Source organism: Colletotrichum fructicola (genome assembly GCF_000319635.2).
Source record: "Colletotrichum fructicola Nara gc5 chromosome Unknown KSG_Nara_v1_contig06, whole genome shotgun sequence".
In the NCBI taxonomy this organism is placed as follows: Eukaryota; Fungi; Ascomycota; class Sordariomycetes; order Glomerellales; family Glomerellaceae; genus Colletotrichum; species Colletotrichum fructicola.
Genome location: NW_027094056.1, coordinates 4,702,169 through 4,728,313, shown reverse-complemented (window position 1 = coordinate 4,728,313; position 26,145 = coordinate 4,702,169). Strand labels below are relative to the sequence as shown.

Below are 26,145 nucleotides of genomic sequence, written 5' to 3'. Positions count from 1 at the left end.
CACTCCCGCCTTTTGCCCGGGCTGTTCGGAATTGAAGCTCGGGGATCGTGGTTGAAGAGGGGCGGCAGTTGGCGATATCGCCTCGTCTGATTAATTCAAACTGAAAGCCAGCACAGGCTCAGATGGGATGGACCTGTCAAGGCCTGCTTTGTGGCAGGAGGTGCCGCCAGGGCGGTGACGATCGGCTCATTTCTGCGGAGAAGATGGGCTGGTTTTGGGTGGAGGGTGCGTAAAAATTCTTCGACGGCCGGCCGATCGTCTCTGGAATGGTCGTGGGGCCGGTGCTGCAGGTCCATGTTTGTGGGTTGGCGAGTTGCCGGATTATCAAGCATTGCCGATGGGGCGAAGGGGGGTTGGCATGCGGCTGCTGACAAACTGTGAATAGCCTCAGATGGGTCAGTGGGAGGGCTACGGCAGTAACTACGATAAGGTCGATATGCTCGCTTGTTGCACCGAGTTCATGTGTGATGGTGGTTGATTAATGACATCCTCATACCGCCTTGGTATGGTTCGCAGCAAGTTTGCATCAACTCAGGGATGCAACAGGAACCTGGATGAAAACGATGATTGAATGCCAACTTAGAGTGCCCATCTACGACGGATTGGGCAATCTTGATGGCAGAAGATGATGAAGTCTGGACTTCACCAGTCGATCTGCCGATGCCCTTAAGTGTTTGGGAAGCTGCAGACGACCGAGGGGCGAGACTGTCTAAATTTAGCATGGCTTGGCTCAATGGCAGTCTTCCATCGCTCCATTACAGACAGAGCATTTGCATCCTCACGATGTCCGTCCGACAGAGTTGACCACACCACGAGTGTATATACCATCATTTCCGGACGCTCTGCATGATGCATTGGATATGTGTGATCCGCGTACACAGAGCTGAGCGTTAAATACGGTTTCCGCGTTGCACCCGAGTTGCTCGGAAAAAGCCACAGCATCACGACCGCAATCCAGTGGAGTTGCAAATTAAAAGATATCAAGGCGAAAACAAAGGACGACATGACCATGGCACTCCCCCGAAATCGCAGACCCTAGGTCTATACAGAAATTCGCTTGCTTGAATATCTCCCATGCACCTTCATCACCCCCGAGTCTAGACCCCGCTGCCACGCGCTCCACAATCAAAAGTCAATCAAGCTGCCGAGCGCTAGGAACCCGTGGTCCCGGCAGGAGAGATTGCCTTACGGGAGCGGGTGGTCAGATTGCCAGGGTCATTCACTTTCGACATGAGAGATGATTGCTCCGGGGGTTTAATTCCCAGCGTTCCAGTGAGCAGCAGCTCTCCCGCTGCCGCTGCCGTCCTCCTGGACTGCGCTGATCGGCGGGCGGGTTTCAGATTGACGAGGGAATATGGTCCGGTGTTTACGACGACAACATGGTCTGCATATTGCTCGCCCCCTAACAGTCTCCACGAGACATGAGAAGCGTATCCGAATGGCTCGGATTAGCTGGCCAGGATGTGTTTAAAAGAAGATGAGCTGCGTGTAATAGTGATGGGAGGTGTTGGGTGAACAACACTCCTTTCCACCACCCACAGTCTTTACAGCTCAAACCTCTCCCACGACAATGCAAATCACCCGGTACCTTGCCCCCGCCGTGCTGGCCACGGCCGCCGTCGCGGAGACGCAGTTCTGCGGCGCGCCGAACGACTACGAGGTGCTCATGGGCACGCCGTGGATCGTGTACTCGATGAACTACAACTACAAGTCCATCAGCGGCTCGTGCTGCACGGGGTACGCGGGCACGTCGGGCTCGGGCGACGCGCAGCGCATCGAGTGGAGCAGCATATGGAAGATAGACCCGACGGTGAACAAGGACGTCGTCAAGGGGTACTCGTTCATCGGGCTCACGCAGAACCTGGAGACGCGGCTGAGCGACATCGCGAGCATCCCGAGCACTTACGACTGGACTGTGTCCAACACGTCTGCATACAAGGGTGGGTGGTGCTGCCACCAGCAATGGAAAGACAAACAAGAGGGATGATGACTGACTGACGCACATAGGCAACGTGGTGTACGACTTCATGACTTCCGACACCAAGGGCGACAGCACGTCGTCGGCGGCGCAGGAGCTGATGCTCTGGCTACGGTACGAGGGCGGGCAGGTGCCGATCGGGTGGGCGGAGGGCCCGACGGCGACGATTGATGGGCTGTACGGCAAAGACGGGTGGAAGCTGTACCAGGGCAAGAACACGGACACGGGCATCACGGTGTCGTCGCTGCTGGTGCCGGAGGACAGCCAGTTCGGCGACCTGAAGAGCGGCGCGTTCGAGGGAGACATCAAAGACTGGCTCGTGGCGCTGGCGAAGCAGGGCGTCTTCTCGGAGAGCACGTACGTCAACGTCGGCAACGCGGGCATGGAGCCGTACTGGGGCACCGTCACGTTCAACAACACGCTCGGCTTGAGGATCAACCTTTAGTAGGTTGGAGAGTGAATGAGGACTTTTGGAGAGTGCGAGACGACTCCTGGAGAGTGAGTGTGGTATATATTCTTTCACTTCTTTGTATCCTGTTTCTGTTACATCGCTGTAGATGAAGATGAACACTCGTCAGCGTTTATTGCCTGAGCGTGATGACGCCGCTCATGACCTTCGTCGCCTTGCCGCCTAGATGCAGAGTCTCCAATTTGCGGGTGCCGTCGGCGGCGGTGGTGACGGTGGAATCAACATAGATGTTACTCCGGCGACCCATCTCGACGCCCTGGGTGATTTCGAAGCTGAGCGACTCCCCTTTCAAAACATGGATGCTGAGGTAGCTGGACAGGGCGCAGGCGGCGCTGCCCGTGGCGGGGTCCTCGAGGGTAGGCGTGATGAGGCGGGTGCGGATCTTGTGCACCTCGCGACCGTCGACGGTCTCCGTGCCGAGACGCACAAAGTAGTAGGGCGAGATGAAGGTGTCGCGCCAGCCCTCGTCCAGCAGCTCGTTTTGGCGGAAGTCGATGGGGCCGTGTTTGGCAGATCCCAGAGCCTCGAGGGAGGGCAGCTCGGTGAGGGCAAAGGTCATGCCATTCACAATACTGAAGACGGGGGCGTTCTCCTCGGCGACGGCAATATCGCCCGTGGCATCGCTGAAGGGGCCGGGGCCGAGGCTCTTCAGGCGGTTCTGGTGCAGGCGGACGTTGTGGGGGATGGCGGCGCGGACGGAGTCGGGGCCGGTGGTCTCGAGGGCGATGGGGCCGGCTTTGGCGCGGAGCTCGGTGACGCCGCGGGGCTGCAGGAAGACGGCGGTGCCGACGGTGGGGTGGCCGGCGAAGGGCAGCTCGTCCTCGGGGGTGAAGATGTCGAAGCGGCGCGTGGTGGAGGAGGCGTCGTCGGTCTCGTGGACGAAGGTGGTCTCGGAGTAGTTGAACTCGCGAGCGATGGCCTGCTTCTGCGTCTGCGTCAGGGTCACTGAGGCCGGGATCGTGACGATGGCCAGCGGGTTGCCCTCGAAGGGCGTGTCGGTGAAGACGTCGACGGTCGTGTAGGGGAGCTCCATGATTTGGTGTTTACTTAACGAGTGCGTTAGGTAATTAAGGCTCAGATGACAGATTGTGTATGAGATGATGCTAGTGATCCATGGCGATGAAAGGCCTCCACTGGTTTAAATGCACGTCGGCCACGCCCTTTGCGCCTTTGCATGTCATGTCATTTCAACTCGGGCAGACCCCGCTGGAGATTGACTCACAGTGAGTGACTCACTGAGCCGTCTCTCATCGTTCTGAAGAGTGTTCTTAAGCGGGGGCATCCTTCAGCATGCCTCCTTCTAGCATATGTTTCCACTGTCCCCCCCTCTGTGTCCTCTGTGTCTTGTGATAGAGACGCCCTGCAATAGGTTTCATTAGGGACCATAGGGGACAGACATGTCTAGTGGGCAGCCAAGATAGGCACAATGACTGCCAACCTAATAAAGCCAAATGCCTGTAGGTACCTTAAGATACCTAGCCTGGCCTGTTCCCATTCATGTCTGGGCGCTATAACGGCAGGTTAACATGTGCGCTATGGCTGCCAAATACACAAAGGCCATCGTCTGTGTGGTTGCTAGATACGCCCCCTTTTTACATCTCAATGAGAGTCATAAGACCTTACTTACCTTATCTTAATCACTAACTTTCACTGACTTCACTGAAAAGCCCCTAATCACTGGAAAGATCTCACTCATTAAAAAAGCTCCCCCTGCCGGAAAAGACTACTACTACTACTACTTAGATGCTGAAAACACACCTACTCACGGCCCAGGAAGAGACGAAGATGAAACTAGGAAAAGTCCATCCATCTACAGGTTGTAGGCATACGACATAGACTTGGACATGGACTTGTCATGGGTTGGCCCCTGTCTGAAGCACTAAAGACCGCCGCGGCTCCGGTCTCTGCCCGGTGTCACGAAAGGGCAGAACCGTCTGCCGTCCTCCGCCCCGGAAAACTGTCGAAAACGCCTTTTCAGTCGGTGTTGCTTTCTTGCGCTCCTCAAATCCCACGCTGGTCATTTTGAACTTCAACACACAAAATGCGAATAAATAACACATGCCACCAGCGTCTTCGCACGCATCGTCTTTGAATCACCTTCAAACCCGCATCTGAGCATCGTCATGGCCTCCGGTCGAAGAAACGTCTACATCAACCCCCGCGCCGGGCCCCTCGGCCGCGACCTGGACACATCCGCCGTCCAGGCCTTCCACCGGCAGCTCCCCTCCTTCGCCCGCACACCCCTCATCTCCCTCGATGCCCTCGCCCGCGACCTCGGCGTCAAAGCTGTCTTCCTCAAAGACGAGAGCAACAGGCTGGGCCTCCCCGCCTTCAAGATCCTCGGCGCATCATGGGGCACTTACCGCGCCATAACAGCACATCTCGCCCTGCCCGCCGACACGCCCCTCGACGATGTCGCCCAGGCGGCCCAGAAGAATTCTGTTTCTCTCTACGCCGCGACCGAGGGCAACCACGGCAGGGCCGTCGCCTTCATGGCCCGCATCCTCGGCATCTCAGCGCACATCTACGTCCCCCGCAGCGTCAACGGCGACGCGGCGACTCTCATCGCCTCCGAGAGCGCCCACGTCGTCGTCAGCGAATCCCACTACGACGACGCCGTTCTCGAAGCCTGGCGCGCCTCCAAAGCCGTCCCGGGCGGCCTGCTCATCCAAGACAACGCCTTCGAAGGCTACGAGCAGATCCCCGCCTGGATCGTCGAGGGCTACTCCACCCTCGTCGTCGAGGCCGAGCAGCAGGTCGCCGAGCGTGGCCTTGCCCCGACGCTGCTGGTCTCCCCCGTCGGCGTCGGCTCCCTCGCCCACGCCGTCGTCTTCCACTGCAAGTCCGCCGGCCGCGGACACGCTGTGCTGACCGTCGAGCCCGACACCGCGCCGTGCCTGTGGAAGAGCCTACGTGCCGGCGAGCCCGTCTCGGTGCACACGTCGAGCACCATCATGGACGGCCTCAACTGCGGCACCGTCTCCCTCACGGCGTGGGCGGATCTGCAGGCTGGTGTCGACGCGAGCGCCACCGTGTCGGACTTTGAAGCACAGCAGGGGGTCGAGTATCTCGAAACCGAGGGCGTGCAGAGCGGGCCTTGCGGCGGCGCCACTGTTGCTGCGCTCCGGCGTCTTGCGGAGGTGAGCCCGCGGCCGGCATGTCTGTCGGAGGATTCTGTCGTTGTGCTGCTCAACACTGAAGGTCGGAGGAAGTACACGACGCCTCGTGATGTTTCTGTAGATGACCCTGTCAGGCTGACACAGATTCTGACGACCATCGACTCGTCTAACCCTGACCTTTCTAAGGCGTCTGGCGCAGGCGAGGCGGAGATTGCAAGCTACATCTCGGCCTGGCTGCAGCACCGTGACATCGAGGCGCACTGGCTGGAAGGCACAAAACCCGGCCGCCCTTCCGTCGTCGGCGTCCTGCGCGGCAAGGGCGGGGGCAAGTCAATCATGCTCAACGGGCACATTGACACCGTCAGCCTGGGCAGTTACTCGTCAGACCTCGATCCTCTCAGCGGCGAGTTGAAGGCGGAGGACGGCGGCAGGATTTACGGCCGCGGGTGTTTGGACATGAAGGCCGGTGTTGCCGCCGCCATGTCCGCGATGGCGCAGTTCAACTCAGGGGGGAGCTCTTCTCTCCGCGGAGACGTCATTTTGGCTGCTGTGGCCGACGAGGAGAACTTTTCCTTTGGCACCGAGGAGGTCCTCGCGGCGGGGTGGAGAGCCGATGCGGCCATCATCCCTGAACCGACGCAGCAGGAGGTCATCTTTGCGCACAAGGGCTTCCTCTGGGTCGAGATCGACGTCCTCGGCGTCGCTGCCCATGGTTCCATGCCGGATAAGGGCGTTGACGCAATCTTGCTTGCTGGAGCGGTGCAGACTGCCCTCTTGGGGTATGCAAAGGGGCTGCCGACGGATGACCGTCTGGGCAAGGCGTCGTTGCACGGCGGGCTCATACAAGGCGGCGAGGAGTCCTCGAGCTATCCGGACAAGTGCACACTGACCGTTGAGTTTCGCACCGTTCCGTCGCAGTCGAGGGATTCCATCCTGCGCGATGTGGAAGGAATTCTCGAGGGGATAGCATCGAGCACGCCAGAGTTCAAGTACGCCCCGCCACGTGTGACATTTGAGCGCCCCTGTTTCGCGCTGGCTGCGGACGATGAATTTCTCACGGACTTTGTCTCCCACGTGTCGAGAGTCACCGGCAGTGTCCCTGAGCCGAATGGCATGCCGTTCTGGTGCGATGCCGCGCTGTTGCATCAAGTCGGTATCCCGTCGGTTGTATATGGGCCAAAGGGCTTTGGGCTTCATGGAAAGGAAGAGTGGGTTAGTGTAGAGAGTCTCCGCGAGCTTACTGCCGTGATGACAAACGTTGTTGAGGACTTTTGCGCATAGATGGTGATAAACGAAGCAATAGACTTTAGATCGAGGTTGTCGTAACGGCATTTTGTTGGATCAGACTTAAGAGACTTCACCCAATGGACCTACTTTACCAACCAGTCCTGAAAGGAAACCCTGCTTCGTCCCCAAGGCATTGGTAGAAGAATGCTTCATGACTATGTTTCAAATAGTTGAAGAAATCTAGAATACACTCGTTGTAATATGTATAGGTAAATGAAAATGCCATTGCCGTAATCTTACAAAATCTTACATCCCCTACCTGGCAACATCACCCCTCAATCTCATCAACCTGCTCCATCCTCTTTCCGCGCCTCATCTTCACACCACCGCGGGCAGCCCAATATTGATCCAGCCTCTGCAACACCTCCGCCTCATTATTATACGGCTGCAGCGCCGCCATCGCCTGCACCTTCTGCACAACTGCGTCCGCCTGGAACGCCGCCGCCGAGACCGGCACCGCCCTCCACCTCGCCTCCATCGGGTCCGCGAACGACGTCTCAGTATACCCCAAGTCCCCCAGCGCCGTCACATTAAACGCGGCCATCATCTCGTGGTCCTCGTGGATAAGATTGTGGCAGTGGAACATGTACACCCCGTCCCACGGCGCATAGTGCGCCTCCACGCGGACGACCTCCCCGGCATCCAGCCACACCACGTCCTTCAGCCCAGCAGCCTCGTACGCGAGCACAGGGCGCTTCGCCTTCGTGCGGCTGAGGATGCGGAAGTCGACGAGGTGCACGTGGACCGGGTGCGTCCAACCGCCGCCGCCGTTCTCGAACTCCCAGATCTCGACGGTGCCGCGCGGGACGCGGGCCAGCACGCGATTCGCCACGTCGCTGAAGCCGACGCCGTTGATCTGCCACTCGCCGTTGGACCTGTGGAACTTGAAGCGCCGGTCGACGCCGTCGCCCTGTCGCGGCGGGAAGGGCACGTCGCGGAGTCTGGCGGGAACGAGGGAGGTGTCTGCGGCGGCGGCGGACTTGCCCACGATGAAGCGCATCACTTGGTCCGTGAAGCCGTAGTCTGTGTCCTTGCCGACGTCTTTCTGGTTCAGCAGCGAGATGTTCTGCCCCGCGTATCCGGAAAAGTCGACGACGACTTCCCACCGTTCCGCCATGGACATGGTGAGGGTGCTTGTGGTGATCGGGCCAGTGAGCAGTCCGGCGTCAGATGCAATAACTTGAAACGGAATGTTGGCACCGCCGGTCTGGCGTCTGAAGTAGAGGATGAAGGAGCGCGAGACGGCGGCGTTGAGGAAGCGCAGACGGTACTTGCGCGGCTCGACCTTGAAGAAGGGCCACGGCTGGCCGTTGACGTGGATCACGTCGCCCCAGAGGCTGTCGGTCTCGCCGGCGGGCGAGAAGAGGGAGCCGTCGGCATTGTACTGCTTTGAGGACAGGACGAGGGGGATGTCGTTGACGCCGTAGCCCGTCGGGAGGCCAAGCGCGTCCTCGGCGGGGTCTTGGACGATGTACGCGCCGGCCTGGCCAAAGTAGGCGTTGACTGCAGTCTGTGGCGGTGAGTTAGTTTAGCTCAAAGGTCAGTCAGAGAGAGCCTTACGATGTCCATGGCGTGGTCGTGGTACCACAGGAAGCGGGCACTTTGGCTATTGGGGTAATAGTAGTCCTTGTACTCTCCCGGCTGGATCCTGTCCTCAGCCCATCCGTCCCAAGGTGCCCTCTTCAGTAGTGTTATTCTCAATGTTGAAGTTCAGTTGGGATTCGGGTCTACTTACCGATGGGGATCCATGCAAATGGACGGCGCTTGGCAGTGTGGCTTTGTTGGTGAATCTCACGACCGTCTCGCGACCTCTGGGGACAAGGAACGTGGGGCCGGGTGAAAGTCCATCATAGCCAACGAGCGAAGCCGGTCCCTTGTTCGGGTAGACCTGCTGCTTGAAGGGCACAATGTCGACCTCATAGTAGTCAATCTGCTTGTTGGTGACCGGGTTGGTGATTGACCTACAAAATGTCAGAATTGGTCCACATCATTTGTCACCTCATCAGAAACTTACATCTTGGGCTGCTTCACCGGCGGGATGGGCAACGGGAACTGGTAAAAGAACCTGTACTCGGGACTCAGCCAGTCCTTCGCTGACGACCCTTCGAAAAGGGCCATCGCGGCTACGAGGTGAGAAGCCCGGAAGAGCATTTTGGACGGGGTCGGTAAAGATCGAAGAGACGAGAGAAGTAGGACCTTGTTCGTCACAAAACAAAACTTCACTGGCGAACAACCAGAACATGTAATACGAGAGATGGTAATTGCGGATCTATATACGTCTGACGAGAGCCCCTTTCCCCCGCTGAGCCTCATCCAGATCCTCAGCAAATTCGTATAACACCAATAATCACCCGAGTGGCGTTGCGTGTCTGTCTAGACTATTGCTGTTGTGCTCCCGGCCTCAGCAGTCCGAACGTGCATGCAAACGAAGAACATTCTGCGTGGTGGCTCAGACTGCAGCTTTTCTACAAGATGAGAGAATCTGGGCTTTTGTCGCTGGCTTTCGTTGGCGGTCGTCAGTGATCGGATGATCCCTTGGCAGTCAGCGCATCCTAAACCCAGCCGTTCCTGCAGAAACTGTGCATCCCCGCGAGGTTTAGGGTCAGTCTTGACCTCTCGGCGAGTCAAGCAATTGCCAAGTTTGGCACGAATAGATGCACGGCGAAGAAGCGACCCGAGAAGTCGGTTCAGCTGGCGTTGCACAGAAGCCGTGCATGCAGCTTTATTCTGGGCAGTGAATCATGATAATCGGCGCTAGAAGTAGATCACTCGGAAGATTTCTGGTAATGTGAAGCCACCGTCACCCTTGGCATTTTGTCAGTCGGCGTGGGATGGACAGGAGAATTGTTCAGTGCGCAGCTGCGCAAGGACTCTACGTCGATGCGGAGGAAGAATTTAGGTGCGGCTCGAGGGCTTCTTCGCTGGCCATCTTTTCGAAGCACCATCCAACCGGCTGCTGCCGCGGCAACATTGGCTGCCAAGACGCGCCGCCGGGGGCACGTTTGTTCCCCCACGGAGCTGGACTTCGGACTGCAGGTCTGAGCGCAGGGATCGAGGGGCCCCTATTCCTTTTGTGTTATCATTTCCCCTTCAGTTGGTATCTGGAAAACATGACGCTTGCCTGTACTGTTTGTTACATGGGCCGTTCACAACATCACTCGAAAATGGGTAAACATGGCTGTCCGCCGCGATATGAGCAGAGCCGGCTATGTTGCTATATTTTCTCAAGCGCTCTTCTCCTACCGCGGGGATCATGAACCAAGAGCAGTGAAAAGAATTGAGATACGCAAAGTCAAATCTAACGTACCGATACACTGACAGTTCATGTTTGTTTTGTCAATTTAAATAGCCTGGTTCATACGACACCTTCAGTGATGGAACCCTCCTGACATACTTTAGTGAGTTAATTATCCAGCTAATCTCTCATCTCAACACTCACCTATTTGCTGTAATTGCCAATAATACTGTACGAAATCAAGTTGCTTTCCATCAAGTCGACCTGGAGTAAGTGTAGCGCTATTCAGCTGCCTGGCATGATGTTGTTGGTACAGGCTGCATCTTATAGCTCTTTGTACCCATACCTGTTCCTTGTAGTCGGAGCATACGGGATCGCTTGTGAATTGCTTGCCCTCGAATGAAAGGATACTTCGGAGTTTCCAGTGTCAGGAATTGTTATTGGCGGGCGCTGGCGGGGGAAGATCCCACCATCTACCTTCGGCAGTACCCGAGGCGTATGATAGTCCGTCAGCTTACTGTCAGTGCCTCGGTGTTCGTTATAGACTCCGAGTGAAATCATCAGACAGAAAGTTTCAAGCCAGGATGCCAGGAAATCCCTGTGTGGAGACTTTTGGGAGTTCTCCTGAATACCTTCTCTGCGGTCGACGGCGTGGCAGCCAGCGCGTCACGGAGAATGTTCGCCGGATTTCTCGCGAATCACACAGAATCTGCCAATAAAATTGGAATCAGGTTCGGCAGGTCTGCAACATTATTCCTCTTACCATTTTAGCTGGACTTCCGCCGGTGCGATTATTGGCAGGGCTGGCGGCCGTCACACCTTTGCTGAAATTTGGGGTAAAACTTGAACGTCAGGACATTGTACAAAGGTCTTGATTGCAGACGCCCGGGTGTGGGAAACTGACTGAAGAATCATTCTCAAATGCTGAGTCATGGTGATTGCGTGCTCAGTTGCTGAAATGTTGTGCTTGTAGATTCGAGGAGTAGAAGCCAATGAAGTGCAACCAAAGGGTTTGAGATATAGTCACATCTCTATGCAACCGGAAGCAAGGGGTAAGTCTTAAAGGTAAATTTCATCTCATGAATCATTATAAAACCAACCGCAATGCTAGAGTAATTACAGACGAGACCTAATAGCCACCTTTGATCCATCATTAACGCCCGCAGCCAGCTGATACAGAGGCTCTGCCCTCACAGTTGCCTTGATCCGGCGGCCAAAGTACTCAATCTCAACTCCGTCTCCCTCCTTAAGCGTACTTGGTAGATAGCTGTAGGCAATCGGCTTGCCGATTGTGTATCCAAATGCCGCGTTGGTCACATAACCGACTGCCTTGCCGTCCAAGAACACCGGTTCCTTTCCAAGCACAACAGACTGGCCGTCATCGACCGTCAGACAGCGTAGTCTTTTTGCCGGCGCAGACTGAGACAGATTCTTGACAGCAGCATGGCCAACGTAGCCCTGCTTGTTCGTGTCAATGGCAAAAGCGAGTCCTGCCTCGAATGGGTTGTTCTCCGTCGTGACATCGGAGCCGTAACTCCGGAACCCTGCCTCAAGCCGCAGAGCATTAAACGCACTTCGACCAGCCGCGATAACACCATGCGGTCGGCCAGCTTGCCAAATTGCATCCCAGAGACGCTGGCCATTCTCAGCGCTGGTGTAAACCTCCCATCCCGACTCTCCGACGAAAGATAGTCTAATCGCCAGCACCGGGATACCCGCAATGATGGCGGCCTTGACGTGAGAATCCGGCAGCGCCCTGTTGGTGAAGTCGTCTGAGCTGATAGCGGCCACGATTTCCGCGGAGCGAGGCCCCCAAAGTCCGATGCCGCATGTTCCTCCGGTGACATCTCGCACTTGAGCCCACTTGCTCGGGTTCTTCTTAGCCTGAAGACGGGCTTCCCTCGCCAGGTACGCTTGGTCAATGGGCCCATTTACAGCAAGTTGGAAGACGTCCTCGAGTAGACGTGCTACGAAAACATCGCTCTTGACACCGCCCTGCTCGTCAAGGAGTAGCGTAAAAGTGACGCTCCCCGGCTTCTTGGAGACATCGCTGGTCGTCACGCGCTGAAGCAAATCAACAGCTCCAGGGCCAGAGACTTCCACCCGACGGATGGGCGTCAAGTCATACATCGCAGCCGCCGTGCGCGTCTTCCACGCTTCAGCGGCGGCGATCGGGGAGTAGTATCGCGAAGACCACGCATCGCGATCCCTCGGCTTCCACTTGTCTGGCAACTGCTTGACGAGATCGGCGTTTGACTCAAACCACTGCGGTCGCTCCCAACCGCCGGCTTCGAGGAAATAGGCACCAAGCTCGCGTTGGCGGGCGTGGAAAGGACTCACGCGCAGGTTGCGCGGGGACTCCTTGGGTTGAAGGGGATGCAAGACGTCGTAGACTTCGACAAAGTTTTGTTGGCACGTCTCGTTGACGTAGGCGGGTGTAAGTTGAACCTGCTCGAAGCGGGAGATGTCGCACTCGGACAGGTCGATTTCCGCCCTGCCCGTAGTGAGAAGCTGGGCAACCGCGCGTGCGACACCGGCCGAATGTGTGACCCAAACTGCCTCTGCTACCCAGAAGCCCTCAAGATTGGGGGCTCTTCCGACGAGAGGTCCGCCGTCGGGAGTGAAGGACATGATGCCGTTGAAACCGTAAGCGATCTCCGTCTCGCCTAGAGCAGGAAGGATCTTCTTTGTCAACTCCCATGCCGGCTTGAAGTCCTCGGGCGTGAAGTCCATCCGCGAGGGCATGTTATCGTCGTTGACATGCTCCGGGGTCTCGCCCAGTGATGCGGCGACCACGGGCAAGGGACGGTGGCCGTAGAAGCCGATGCCGTACGAGTCACCATGTTCACGATAGTATAGATCGCGATCCTGGTGTCGCAAGATTGGTAGTCTCGCACCGTTGGGTTCTGAGTTCTTCCCCTTCTGCGCGGGGACAGGTGTCGTCTTTGCGTATTGATGGCCGACGGGCAGCAGAGGGATGGGCAGGCCAATCATGGCTCCCACCTCGACTCCCCAGAAGCCAGCACACGACAAAACGATATCGGCGGGGATTGTGCCGTTCTTGGTGGTGACACCGGTGACATGGCCGTCCTTCTGCTCAATGCCGGTGACTGGGGTCCGGTCGAGGTACCGAACACCAGCCTTCCGGGTGCGCTCAATCAGCAGCTGGACTGCGCGGGCGGCCAGGGCTAAGCCGTCGGTTGGAATGTGCAAGCCGCCGAGGACGATGTCTTTGTTCAAAAGTGGGTAGATCTGCTGGCACTCATCGGCGCTAAGGAGGTGTGCCTCAATGCCCCATGACGAGGCGTAGCCGTGTTTCCGCTTGAGATCCTCGAGTCTCTCTGGGGTTTCTGCCACCTCCAGGCCGCCCACCTGGTTGAAGCACTCGATTGATAGCAGCTTTTCCACCGTGTACTTGGCGAAATAACTCAAGGTTTTGGAGCCGTTGGTCTGAAATACGAGGCCGGGGGCGTGGGATGTTGAGCCCCCTGGCATGTCCAGCGGCCCCTGCTCGACCACGGTGATATTGCTCCATCCGCGGGAGACCAGCTCGTCGGCGATGTTAGTGCCAACGATGCCGGCTCCGATAATGACGACGCGCTGTGATGAAGCCATGGTCGGCACGTATAAGTGAAGTATCACGATACCGAATGAAGTTTGTGTGAAGAATGATGGAAGCCTTTCCTTCTTCAATGCACTCCATGCTCTACAAGTTGCACGATGACTTATAACAACCAGGTAGAGCTCACCACAGCTCTGTCTCCAAACCCCGCATCAGACTAGTTTGCATCATGTTCCGATAAGGTACTAGAAACCAACCCGGCTATTGATAGTAACTTCAAGACGTATCCCGGTCAACTCGACCTGGAGCGGTCACATGATCGGCTTAAGGAAACCGATGCCGACCGGTCTCGACGCGCGTGGCCAAGACTGCGCACCTTCAATACCACCACCTCATCGCCACGTAGACTTCATACACACCCGATTCGGCCGTGATACGGTCATTTTTCGCAAACAAAGATAGCCCGGATAGCCCCGGTACCGCGACATCTGTTTACCATACCCCCGGGTTCGGCGAGCGGAGAGCGGGCAATGGCTGGCGGGACAAGCAGGACGATCCCCTCTCAGATCACCCGGTTCCAAGCATTCGTTGGGCACTTATCAAGCATTCTTCTTCGGGTTGATGCAGTACATACTATGCAGTAGCGGCCCCTCGCTGTGGAGTGATGATAACGTGGGGCTCAGCAGCCCCCTCCCGATTCCCGGCTTATGCTTCTTCCACATACCCACACATCGAGATCACATTCTCGTCAACCAACCTCCGTTGTCGGAATTGGGAAACATCATGATGCCGCTGACACGCTGGACGAGTCCGATTGATCCGCGATCCAACCAGACCACCATGATTACTGATGTGATGAACCAGGATGCCGAGCCGACCGTCTCACACCCCAGCCAACCACCTCCTTCATGATGTTTATCATACGGTGGGAACGCCATGACACGAGGACACCAAGAAGAGACGATCAGATAAGGGAAAGTGTTGGCGGTGAGCGCAAACAAGTGCGGACCCTGAATTGTCAAGAGGAGGCTAAGGTAGGAGGGAGCGAAGCTAGCCGGCGCAGAAGAGAAACAAGTGGTTAGAGAGGATGGATGGCCGGTCATGGGGGAACGAGATGAACACCCGTTCTCACTAATTCCCAACTGCCGTTAAGCCGCTCGAGCAGCCCAGACGCCTCACTCCTGACCCTATCACTCAGAGTCCATTTCTCAGCCACGTCCGACCCCGGCTTAGCCCCAATGGGCCAAGAGTCCGACAGTGACACCTCAGTTGCAGATACCAGGCTGTGCGGGATGATCCCTGTTCACTCCGCATGATCCACCCTTGAGTCTGGACTCACAAGAGGCGCGCCGTTCCGTAACGGGCATTCTGTGCAGTAGGTGGGTTCCCCTCGGTGAGGGAATCATCATTATATTGCCTAATGGATACTCTGCCCTGACGATCCAATAGCGACATGATGCAACACAGTCTTCAAGACGTTTCGCAGCGGGTCCTGATGCCGTCAACCTTTTCCTAAACCATGTCTGTATCACATGCGGAGCAGTCCACCGTCGCCAAGATATGATCGGAAAACTGCAGTGGAACTTGAGCATCTTGTTCGTGTCGGCCGTCACGTAACCCCGAACACCGGCATGCAAAACAGGCAAGCATGTAAGCAATCCCCAATTTACCCTCTTGTCCTCTACCAAGACACCGTTGTGTACACGAAACGCCCCCCAAGCAGAAGAAAATGCAACGCTAGAACTGATTAAACATGATATTGTTGAAGTTGTCACCTTCCCACCACGCATTCCCGGGCTCCGACTGCAGATCAGGCAGTTCTCCGATGTTGATGAGTTGGGAAGAGTCTGCATACAGCCATGGTGTGGTGTTGAAGGTAAGGCTGTCAATTTGCTCGACGGATGGTGTGTCAAAGACATTTTGCCGAGAGGAAGAGTTGGCCGAAGACAGGTTGTGCTTATTGTTATTGAACTTGTTGTTGTTATCGCTCGGTTTGTAAGACAAGGTGGGCGCCTCTTGGCCTCCATCTGCAGTGTTGATTGTGATTTCGGGGGATGTTGCCACAATGATCTCGAGCGTCGAGTTCTCACTGGTGTCAACTGGTGGAAGTGCCGGTGTGAGAGAGGCGTCCAGGAGCCCTGCGGTGGGAATCTCTTGCGAGTCTGTTGTCGAGTTGAATTGCAAAATCTCCCACATGAGAGGGACGCTGAGGTAAATCTTGGAGGGCATCCAGTCTTCAACGTCCATGCCCTCTGAGCCGGCGGCAATGCGCGTCATTCTGTCAAGGTTGCGATCCTTCAACATGTGAGTGTTTGCATCTGCGGCTTTCATTGAGTGGAAAAACTTACCAAGGCATCGCAAGCAGCGGAACAAGGTATGAAACTCTTCAAAAACCTCCTGCACTTGGCGAAGTCGGTGTTGGACTTATGCTTCAACCTCGCTGCTGCAGCACAACAGTAATACAGATGTACTGTGGCTGCAATCGCCGCAACATGTCCAAAGAACGGATCTACCAGCGGCACCTGCTTGTCCACAACCATGTCTATCATGCGAACGATCCAAGTGGCATGAAGCAGGGCTTGCTCAGATGATCTCCTCCAAAACGTATTAGGGATTCCCAGATTGGGATTGTGCTGTGCTCCGACAATGTAGAGAAACGGATGATTCAAGACGGTAGGGATTGCGTGGTATGTAAACTGTTCTTTCAACCAGCAGGCCCAGTAGTCCCGGTTCACCTTCAACTCGTCGATCTTGCGTTCGTAGAACTTGACCGAATCGTAACGGTGGCACATGGGGATGCGGTTCTCGGTCTCCATAAAGTCAGAGAGAACCTTGGCGTACATGGAGTCATGACGCCATGGCTCCTTCAGGATGTTATGGGAGCAGTCGGACACGTATTTCCTGACCTGGCTCCAAACCCATCCCAGACGGACACTCGTATTCCAGATTCCAGGCTCACTTGGTGTTGACGTTCCGAGGTTGTCTCGGGGCAACGGTGGCGCTTTGGTTTCTCCGTCCGTGTGGTTGACGCCTCCCGTAGAGTACGCCGGTCGCCATATGTCCGTTGGCACACTGAGCAGACCGTCTTGCCGGCCGTACGATTGCTCCAGCAACTGAAGACTCCAGAAAAGTCGTTTCTTGCGATCTGTCGTCGGATCATCTAAAAGATACACCGACTCTATGTCAAGCATAGCAGATCGACAGAGCTGAAGAGATAGGCCGAGGTGAAATTGGCCAAGGTGGACGTTTCCGTCTGTACCAGTTAGGAACGAGCACATATCACGTCAGCCAAGCATGAACATACCTATGAATGATGAATAAGAAAGAAGACAAAGGCTCTCGATGGTCGTGAGGTCTACTGTGCCGTTTGCTATCCTCAGCATGATCAAAGTCTTTGCATTATTACTGTACAGTTGCAGATGGTCGCGCTTATCGGAGAATCGTGAGGTCAGGGCGAGGATGCTGCTGGCTAGGTCTTCCGGGAGAGTCCTGTAGTCGCCAACCTCCTCACGCTCAAAGCACCAGATCGGCTGTCTGTGACAATACTTGAAGTACAGGTCAAGACCCGTCTCCATGTCATCGGGGTCGAACACGACCGCCGTTGACGAATTGTCAGACGGATAGCTGACGCTCTGCTTGCGCCCTGGAGGGGTTGCCGAGTAAGACTTCTCTGACGTGTCGGTGACCGCCTCGAGTGATTGCTGTCGTTGTCGCGGGCGCTGGTTCATCCTAGGAACCCGGTCAGATCGTCTGAACGTTTCATTTCGCGTGCGGTGTCGCAATACAAGCCGCCTCCACTGAGAAGGAGATCCAGTTTCTCTTCCAGGTGTTGCAGTCTCTCATCCTAGCAATGGTTAAGACGCGCGAACTTAAGCAGTGGGTGAGCGGCATCTCATCGACGTACCGATCGCCCGCTCTGGGACGGCCTCATCGCGGGATAAGAGCATGACTGCTGAAGCCGGACGCAGCTTGAGCATGCCGGCTTCTCCCCGGGACATCGCGTCTTCTTCCGTCTGCATCAGCCGTATCAGCGCCGGTCCGCCCGTGCGATAAGCCCAAAAGGGCACACAATCATGATAACAGACCTGCAAGTGAGGCAAGCATGGTGTGAGCGTCGTCTCCCCCGAGAACTGATGGAACTGGTGCCCTCCTCTGGCGGCGGCATATCGGCACTGGGAGGGTTCTCAGCCGGAAAAGACGACGTGAAGTCACTGAGCAACCCTGGAAGGTATGTGCTTCCAACTAAATAGTTGATCCCTTGCCACAAACCCCGCATGCATGGCGCTCCAATGGGTGGAGGAACCCCCCTCCTCACCCCTCACACCCCTTCCCATACACCTTTCCCTATACATCTAGGTACAAGGCTGGCCATGCGATAAGAAACGGCAAGTGCCACACTAAGCATGACGGAGATAGGACCAATCCGGGTCACGTGTCCGTTACGTAATGGAACACTAGCTGATCTGTGAACATGCGTCTGTGAGTTAGGTTCCTTGTTCTCAATTCATGACTCTATCATCATTCATACCTAGATTAGACTACGGTGGTGCGCACCCTTTCTATATCTTACCAACGCCGCGGCAAAACCCTTTTGTTCGCGATGCTCTACAACTTTGACACTGTGTCCAAGAGGTCGTTCATCTCTGAATTGGGATACTCGCAGTTGTCCGAAGAGTCCGGACGTTCCCTGTCCCACGCCCACCGTCCCTCGAGCTCCGGTTCCAGAGTGCCCTCAAGCATCTGGGTCACATACTTGCCAAGCACAGGGAAGAACTTGTAGCCGTGGAATGAGCCACAAGTTGCCACATACAGGCCCTTGGCACCCGAGTGAGGCGAGATGATAAAGTCCGAGCTGGTTGTGAAAGCATCCCTTCTCGTGTGTCAGCCAGTGGCGCGTCAGTCGAAAGTGTCTTACTTACCAGCAGATGCGGTGCTTGGTCATATTCCAGCCCTCGCTCTTCTTGCCATACCACAAGTTCCGTTGGTCAATGATGTCTTGCTTGAGTTGTCGAGAAACCTTCCATTGGGCATAGTCCTTTGCGGGGGGCGGCGCTGAGACCTTGCGCCCAGGCAACACTTCCCGTGTGTTCGAGAAGATCTTAGCTCCCCACCACTTGAGCTCCCTGTCCGCCGTGGGCGGGATGCTGCCAATGAAAGGCTTACCTGTGGCAGCGGTTAAGTGGTCGGTTCAGTCGCAAGGGATTTTGAGAGAGCGGTTAAGCTTACCGTGGACCGCCGTGTACCCCTGGAATCCAACAGGCATGTCTTTGTACTTTTTGTATTCTTCCTCCTCCAGCTGCGCCATACCCGTTGTGATGCCTGCTGCCAGAATCCTGTCTCCTGATGACAAGGCAGCGTTGCCACTTTTGGCTGCGCTCAACTCTAGCAACTTTGCGGTGTACGCTCCAGTGCAGAGAATCACGTGCGAGGCCGACAACGACTGGCCGTCTGCTGTTGTAAGTCCTGTGCAAGTTCCCTTGCTGTCGAAGTTCAGGGATGCAGTTTCAGCAACCACGTATTTGACGCCCAACTCAATGGACTTGCGGGTGACAGCCCTAAGAGCGTCTCCGGCCGCAGCCCAGCCACTTGCGCGATTCACCAGCACCTCTTTGGCACCTGTGTAGTCGGCATCCTCAAAGAGGCCACCATACAGCTTCTTGGCCTCAGCAATGGGAAGCGCAATAATGTCATCTTTGCGACCAAGCTTGTGGTGGTGGCTGATGACATTTTGAGCGTAATCGCTACGGCAGATCCAGTAGACGCCCGTCTGGTGGAAATAGGGCTTCCAGAGGGGGTCATTTTTGAAAATATCTTGTGCCTCCAAAGCTAGTTTGCAGTAAACAAAATCGTCGTAGTCGGCGCGGACCACCTTGTTCCAGTCCCAGGAAGCGGCCACACGCTCATCGGCGTCAAACGCATCCCTGTCGACCAGGGTGACCGATGCATCTGGGTACTTCTGGATAAGGTGATAGGCGGTTGATACGCCAAACACTCCCGCGCCAACAATGAGATATGATGGCTTGTCTGAGGACATGATTTGTGAAGGGGGAGGTGATTGGTGGAAGGAGGGAAAGGATTTAAAGGAGGGTTTCTTCGCAACTGAGCAGAGACGGTCTCGGCGGCAGCAAGTCAACGAGACGGTAATGGGAGACGGCAGAAGATAAGTTCAAATGATGCACCGATGATCTCGTATCTTCTCGTGGACGGAACGGACACGATGGCCTGCTCATCGGTGCATCGTGGGTGGTTCCCCGCGTACAAGTATGGCAAACGCCCCGGAAAGGCTCCCGATGTCGGCTGCTCTTCCGCACGTTGCCGATCACGTGACACCCGAAGCCGTCTAGATGGGTGTTCTTCCTCTTTCCAAGGGCACGCGACAGTGAATCGGGCGAGCGAGTTGCTCGGAGACTCTAAAAACAAACTGGCGCTTCGATAACGATATCAGACAAAGGCTGAACTGTTTCGTCCTGAATCTTGGTGCCCAAACATCGGAGCCCTGCACAGGGAACCCCACCCCGAGAGCTGAATCGTGATAAGAATGGACCCATGCCACGTATCAGATAGTCTCTAATTCCTCCCCTGTACCCAATGCCATTAACCTTTTTGCCATGCAGCACAAGACGGGACCACGCCTGGCCGCGTGTTCTAGAACAGATAGGACCCCTAATGTGCCTCGTGTGCCGTGTGCCGGTGTGACAGCTTCTTCCATGGACATGGATGCAACCTCGACGCAAGAGATCGCCGTTATCGTTCAATAGGTTTTGGGTGGTGACTGACGGTTGACGAATGGCGACAACCGTCTAGCCCAGCTAGGTCGATAAGACGCTGGTCAGCAAGTGTGGCGCCAACCAGTGCAACCAATGGGCGGAACATAGTTATCTAGCTATCCAATAATAGTAATCCCTCGCAACATGTTTGGTTCGGTGGCAGTTGATAGGAGAGTTTTCTAACTGCTGCCAAGTGCAAGGGGTCCTTTCGATAAGCGTTGTGGAGTGGGAGCCGTCCAAACACCAAAACCCAGAAAAGTCACCGTCCGTGATGTCGCGAACCAGACCGTGAACACCGGCGGCAATTCTAATGCTGGCCCGTCTAACGGCCAACCCATGGCTCCAGGAACCGACATTGAGCAGGAGCTTGACTCATCGTCGACGAGCAACCTCCACACGTGCATGAAGACCTGGTCCAACGCTGCGCGGTCTGGAGTCTGTTTTCCGACAACACGACAGCCTTTCGAAACTTCATCTCGAAATCGAGTGGACAAGATAATGTCACGATGATCTCAAGAAACCATTGGCGTTGTCACACGTCACTACAAGGTGTATGCGCCGGTGAACGGAAGATGTCGAGAATCATCACCAAATTAGGTAATATTTGACGCTAGTTCAGGCTCAAGGTATGTGCGCCACATGCATCGGACAGCTTCAGACAGTGATGACCAGATCAAGTGATGATCGTGTAGGATTTTCTGGGGTAAACAGAACGCCATGCAAGCGCTCCAGCGCCGCCCGGACCGGACTGGTGTCTCCGCACGCCTCCGCGCCCAGGGCGTCCGATAAGCAAAAGCGGCCAAGACGAACAGGGTGGCCGGTCATGTGATCGGCTTCAGCACCGCGGAGTCAGCCACTCGATAGCATTCAGCCTCCAAATCGTGATAGCCCCCTTCGGTGTAGCGAAACTGAATACCGCGCCCAAGTGATCGGTGGTGGCCCGGGGGCGGCGGCGACGGTGCGAGAGTCAGAGTTTGGATGGATAAGGGGTGAGACAATGACTCTCGACGGGCGTGCTTATCTTGAGTATATAGAAGGACCGTCGTCTCCGAGATGGATGAGATTGATAACCAGCAATACAATACAAAGCAGAGTTTACAACACTAGCAGCTTCATCATCTGAAGCTCGCAACTCCTAATTCCTTCTATCCTGCTTATCAGAGTCACCTGATTTACTTTTTCACACAAATCGACACTTACAATGTCATTCCTGAAGAACTACATCGGCTTCGGTGGGGCTGCTGCACCTGCCCAGGATGAGAAGAACGCTGTCAGGGCCCTTCCCGCTTCCTGGTACACATCCCAGGAGATGTACGAGCTTGAGCGTCGCGCCATCTTCTCCAGGAAATGGCTCCTCATTACCCACAAGGCCAGAGTCCCTAAGCCGGGAGACTGGATCAAGTACAACGTTGCCGGCTACTCTTTCATCGTTGTTCAGGACCGTAAGGGCAAGATCAATGCGTTCCACAACATTTGCAGGCACCGCGCCTTCCCTGTTGTGACCGAGGATGGCGGCAACAGCTTCATGTTCTCTTGCAAGTACCATGGCTGGTCTTACGGCCTCAGCGGCAACCTGGCCAAGGCCCCTGGCTACCAAGACCTTGATGGCTTCGACAAGTCCAAGAACGGTCTCTTCCCTATTCATGTTCACATTGACCGCAATGGCTTCGTCTGGGTTAATCTCGACGCCAACGAGCAGCCCGAGGTTGCTTGGAACGACGACTTCTACGGCATCGACGAGCAAGAGAGATTCCAGCACTACAACTTTGACGACTACATCTTTGACCACCAATGGGAGATGGAGGGCGACTACAACTGGAAGATCCTTGCCGACAACTACAACGAGTGCTACCACTGCAAGGTGGCCCACCCCGACATTCCTTCCATTGCCGACCTCAACTCTTACTACGTCAACACCAAGGACGCCTACATCCAGCACTTCGGCCAGCCCACACCAGAGCAGATTGAGAAGGGCTTCCGTGTAGCTGCCACCTACTTCTGGCCCAATGCTTCCATGAATGTCTCGTAAGTAAACCCTGGTATTCAGCAGCAGCAGCAGCAGCAGCAGATGCTAACAGACCCACAGCCCTCACTTCTTCTTCATCCAGCGCTTCGTCCCAAGCGGACCTGGCAAGTCAGCCATGAGGTACGAAGTCTTCCGCAACAAGAACTCCAGCGACGAGGACTTCACCGTCATCAGCGACATGTACAAGCGCATCATGTCCGAGGACAAGTACCTTTGCGACAACGCCCAGAAGAACATCAACGCTGGCGTGTTTGTCAATGGCGAGATGCACCCGACCATGGAGAAGGGCCCTCTATTCTTCCAGTCAAAGGTCCGTGAGAACCTCACAGCACACTTCAAGAAGGAGCAGGCTCTCGGCGCCCAGATCTGGCCCGCCCAGCAACAAGTTCCCAAGACCGCCACAGCAAGCCAAGAAGACACCAACTTCTGCTCGGCCGTCGACTGCTGCAGGAACAAGAGCAAAATGGAGGAGAAGAAACCACTATGCTTGGACGAGGCGATTGCTTTCTAATAGGGGATGAATGGGATGTTTAGAATGATTAGAGATGTGGGCATTTTATGAGGCATAGGATAGCATGGCATGTTATGATTGATTACATAGGCGATATTGTTGTTTTGGAACTTCATGAGGGGGCCATCAATTGGTCGAATACAACCGTTTCTGATGAAAACTTGGTTCTAGCAGTTCATGAATGTCGATGACCGTTTTGTGAATGCTCGTAAATAGTGTTGACAAATCAAGAGATTCCACAAATCTTGAATAAGAACAGAAAGGGTCTTCCCGAGGCCGAACTCAAAGAGCACATGCCGTTCCAGGCCAATGAAAAGTGTAGTTTGCTCGGCGCTGAGTCTTTTCGCCGAAGAATATAATACACGCTTTCGTCAACTTGTGGCCCGTGATCTGAAAATCTCGGGATATCGCAAGCTCACCGAGGTATATAAAACATCACTACTAGGGCGACGCTGTCTTTCGTCGCTAAACCTCACACATCAATTCTGAAGGAGGGCCAGCCGAGGCCAAACATCTTCAATCAGCGCCAAGTCAATCCATGTCGTCTTAAGAGCACACGCGTTCGTGTTGGTGGCTCGTGCTTTCAATTGAGTTCGCCAGCTTGAAACATCAACTTTCTTCAATACCACCACACCGTCGACACGAATCACGGACTTATGCTAAGAGCCGACGATGAAAGTTTTATGCTCCAGCCACCTTTGTTCCAGACCTTTCGCTGCTGCGATGACGACGACTCAGCAACCTACTGCCTTCCGAGGTCCAGCATCTCTTCAGGCTGCAAGACGAATATCTGCATGGAGCGTTAGGCGTTATGGCAAAGGTGAGCGATTCACAGATTGAATACAACGGGACCGAGTGATGATTTTCTGACGCAAACAGAATCAGAAACTTCCCAACGCGGAACCAAATTGCGGCTGATGCCTTTGGGTGGCTCCGTGACCTTCGGCCAAGGATCAACGGACGGAAATGGATACCGGTGCAAACTCCGAGAACTGCTGATGGCTGACGGATTCAAGGTTGACATGGTTGGCTCCCGGAAAGTGGGGGCGCTGGGCAGTGCTCACGAGGGATGGCGTGGGTTCCGCGTCGACCAGATCGATCAGAAAGCCAGGAAATCCGTGCCGGTGCACATGCCAAATGTCTTTACGGTCAATGCCGGTTCAAACGACTGCCTTCAAGACTTTGAGATTGATCGAATCGGAGATCGAATGGGCCGCCTAATGGACTATTTATGGGCGGCGGCTCCGCGAGCAACGATCATCCTGTCAACTCTGCTTGTCAACGCGGACGAAAGAACAGAAAGGCGAATCCTCAAAGCGAACGATCGATTCCAGATTCTAGCCCAGCAGAAAATTTCGGAGCACCGGAGGCTAGTCTTAGCGGATATGCACGGTTCAGACGGACCTAGACTCGATGAGTTGGTCGATGGAACGCACCCAAACGATGAGGGATACGGGAAGATGGCAACCATTTGGCACCGAGCCATCAGAGAGGCCGTGCAGAAGGGGTTCATCTGAAGACAGCATGAGAATCATTGCGGGAAGAGTCCGACTTTATTTCATTGATCCTCCGCCATGAATGCCTCTCCCGGTCATTGTCCACATGATCTTGTTCATCACTGGGCAGTGTCGACACCGGGCGCCCACAGAAACCCCAGCGCCCCCTTTTTAGCGCTACTGCAACATTGATGAAATGCCGTTGCGGCCGTCAGGGGGGCTTCCAAGGACCAATTGTCGAGTCGTGGGATCCCTGACGTCTCCACGCGGTGTTACGCAACACCAACAGTAGCTTGAAAGCGACATTTCCATATTTCGCTTAGGCCAACGGCCTCTTGCCGAGCACTGGCTCAACGGCAAACAAATGTCTCACACAAAGCAATTTCTTTCGTGTTTTCTCGAGGTGAAGGAAGCTGAACTCGAAGATTGACCTTGAAGCAAACGGCCGCGAGTGGCCAGAAGCCTCTATGGCTGTGTGGTGGACCCATCCCCGCAGCTTTGCATGCAACTGCGGACGGGAATATCACGAATTCCAAGTTCGCGGGTGCATTCCGGCGACAGCAGCGGGCCTCCGGACCACTTATATGGCGATCTAAATGAAACGGAGTAGTAGCCAAAGCGGGCAGAGAGGCCTGCTGTTTCCAAGCAAGATTTTCGATTATTAAAACTCCTGAGTGTTTACCATGCCATCCATGTCTCCCGTTTCTTGACTCTTTCTTGTCGCCGCCTTGGTCTTTTCTGCGTTTCTGCAAGTCATTCCTTTGATCAACTGCCTTCCACTCTTTTAAGTTTAAACCAGCGACGATCAGCTCGACCATCGATATCATCACTCGACTTCCGCTCGTTTAACCCGCAAAACCTAATAACCTAAAAAACCAAAAACCTCATTCACAATGGAAGCCGCCGTCCTCGCAACCCCGACCGTGCCCGTGTCGCCCATGACGATCACCCCGATCCCGACCGCGGCCGGTCTCGAGCTCCGCGACAAGCAGGTCGCGACGACCGTAGCTCTCACGACGACCTTCACCCCGCCCGCTCACTGCACCGAGAACCACCTGACGATGCTTGTCGGCGCGCTGGAGAAGATCTGGATCAACGAGCCTGTGCCCCTTCCCAACTCGACCATCACATCATGCTACCCTACGGAATGGGTCAACGGATACTCCTCCGTCATGTCAAAGTCCAGCTCCATGGCACCCGTCATGAGCCCTCTGGTCTGCCCCAGCGGATGGAACACTGTTAGCAGCACCTGGTCAAGCGGCTACATCGCCTGCTGCGCTGAGTACGTTTGATCTCGTTCCTGAGTATCGATTGGAACACGCATGCTAATAAACTGAAATCAGTGGCTTCACCTTTGCTGCTCCTACCAAGACCGCCGACCGCGACCGTCCTGCCTACGGCGGAACCTGCTACAGCAACTTCGACCTCAGCCAGACCGCCACCGTCACCGTCTACAACCCCGTCGAGCTCTCCACCACCATTGCATGGGTCGCGACTACGACTCCAGCCCAGGCCTACAACCATCCCATCGAAGGTTTCGCCATGGACTACACACCGACAACATCGGCTGCCACGGCTCAAGAGTCAAGCGCCGGCACCCAGAACTCCGACGAGAACTCCGCGCCGAGGTCAGGCGGCAACTCCAAGGCGGCCATCGTCATTGGAGTCCTGCTCGCGAGCCTGATGGCGTGGTAA

General features: G+C 55.4%; 9 protein-coding genes across 9 annotated transcripts; 4 read left to right on the top strand and 5 right to left on the bottom strand.

Annotated features, from left to right (window-relative positions):
* Window positions 1–1,570: 1,570 nt before the first annotated feature.
* xgeA-0 (Xyloglucan-specific endo-beta-1,4-glucanase A) lies at window positions 1,571–2,423 on the top strand (the record flags this gene model as incomplete). The annotated part of the gene is made up of 2 exons (XM_032032495.1): window positions 1,571–1,940; window positions 2,008–2,423. 2 exons carry the CDS (start codon window positions 1,571–1,573, stop codon window positions 2,421–2,423), a joined length of 786 nt encoding a protein of 261 aa, XP_031888152.1.
* Window positions 2,424–2,559: 136 nt separating this feature from the next.
* On the bottom strand, window positions 2,560–3,480 carry CGGC5_v011612 (putative isomerase; the record flags this gene model as incomplete). Its single annotated transcript, XM_032032496.1, has 1 exon — window positions 2,560–3,480. One exon carries the CDS (start codon window positions 3,478–3,480, stop codon window positions 2,560–2,562), a length of 921 nt encoding a protein of 306 aa, XP_031888151.1.
* Window positions 3,481–4,570: 1,090 nt separating this feature from the next.
* On the top strand, window positions 4,571–6,847 carry ygeX (Diaminopropionate ammonia-lyase; the record flags this gene model as incomplete). The annotated part of the gene is made up of 1 exon (XM_032032497.1): window positions 4,571–6,847. The coding sequence occupies one exon, from the start codon at window positions 4,571–4,573 to the stop codon at window positions 6,845–6,847; it is 2,277 nt and encodes a 758-aa protein (XP_031888154.1).
* A 274-nt stretch (window positions 6,848–7,121) lies between these two features.
* On the bottom strand, window positions 7,122–9,004 carry BLRO-0 (Bilirubin oxidase; the record flags this gene model as incomplete). Its single annotated transcript, XM_032032498.1, has 4 exons — window positions 7,122–8,363; window positions 8,414–8,533; window positions 8,589–8,814; window positions 8,868–9,004. 4 exons carry the CDS (start codon window positions 9,002–9,004, stop codon window positions 7,122–7,124), a joined length of 1,725 nt encoding a protein of 574 aa, XP_031888153.1.
* Window positions 9,005–11,204: 2,200 nt separating this feature from the next.
* On the bottom strand, window positions 11,205–13,703 carry dmg (Dimethylglycine oxidase; the record flags this gene model as incomplete). The annotated part of the gene is made up of 1 exon (XM_032032499.1): window positions 11,205–13,703. One exon carries the CDS (start codon window positions 13,701–13,703, stop codon window positions 11,205–11,207), a length of 2,499 nt encoding a protein of 832 aa, XP_031888156.1.
* Window positions 13,704–15,387: 1,684 nt separating this feature from the next.
* CGGC5_v011608 (putative transcriptional regulatory protein) lies at window positions 15,388–17,815 on the bottom strand (the record flags this gene model as incomplete). Its single annotated transcript, XM_032032500.1, has 6 exons — window positions 15,388–15,945; window positions 15,999–16,903; window positions 16,955–17,379; window positions 17,436–17,494; window positions 17,555–17,663; window positions 17,736–17,815. 6 exons carry the CDS (start codon window positions 17,813–17,815, stop codon window positions 15,388–15,390), a joined length of 2,136 nt encoding a protein of 711 aa, XP_031888155.1.
* A 440-nt stretch (window positions 17,816–18,255) lies between these two features.
* fap1-0 (L-pipecolate oxidase) lies at window positions 18,256–19,684 on the bottom strand (the record flags this gene model as incomplete). Its single annotated transcript, XM_032032502.1, has 3 exons — window positions 18,256–18,520; window positions 18,570–18,813; window positions 18,877–19,684. The coding sequence occupies 3 exons, from the start codon at window positions 19,682–19,684 to the stop codon at window positions 18,256–18,258; spliced, it is 1,317 nt and encodes a 438-aa protein (XP_031887971.1).
* Window positions 19,685–21,618: 1,934 nt separating this feature from the next.
* On the top strand, window positions 21,619–22,954 carry cntA-0 (Carnitine monooxygenase oxygenase subunit; the record flags this gene model as incomplete). The annotated part of the gene is made up of 2 exons (XM_032032503.1): window positions 21,619–22,442; window positions 22,504–22,954. The coding sequence occupies 2 exons, from the start codon at window positions 21,619–21,621 to the stop codon at window positions 22,952–22,954; spliced, it is 1,275 nt and encodes a 424-aa protein (XP_031887972.1).
* Window positions 22,955–25,343: 2,389 nt separating this feature from the next.
* Window positions 25,344–26,145, top strand: CGGC5_v011605 (uncharacterized protein; the record flags this gene model as incomplete). The annotated part of the gene is made up of 2 exons (XM_032032505.1): window positions 25,344–25,732; window positions 25,794–26,145. The coding sequence occupies 2 exons, from the start codon at window positions 25,344–25,346 to the stop codon at window positions 26,143–26,145; spliced, it is 741 nt and encodes a 246-aa protein (XP_031887974.1).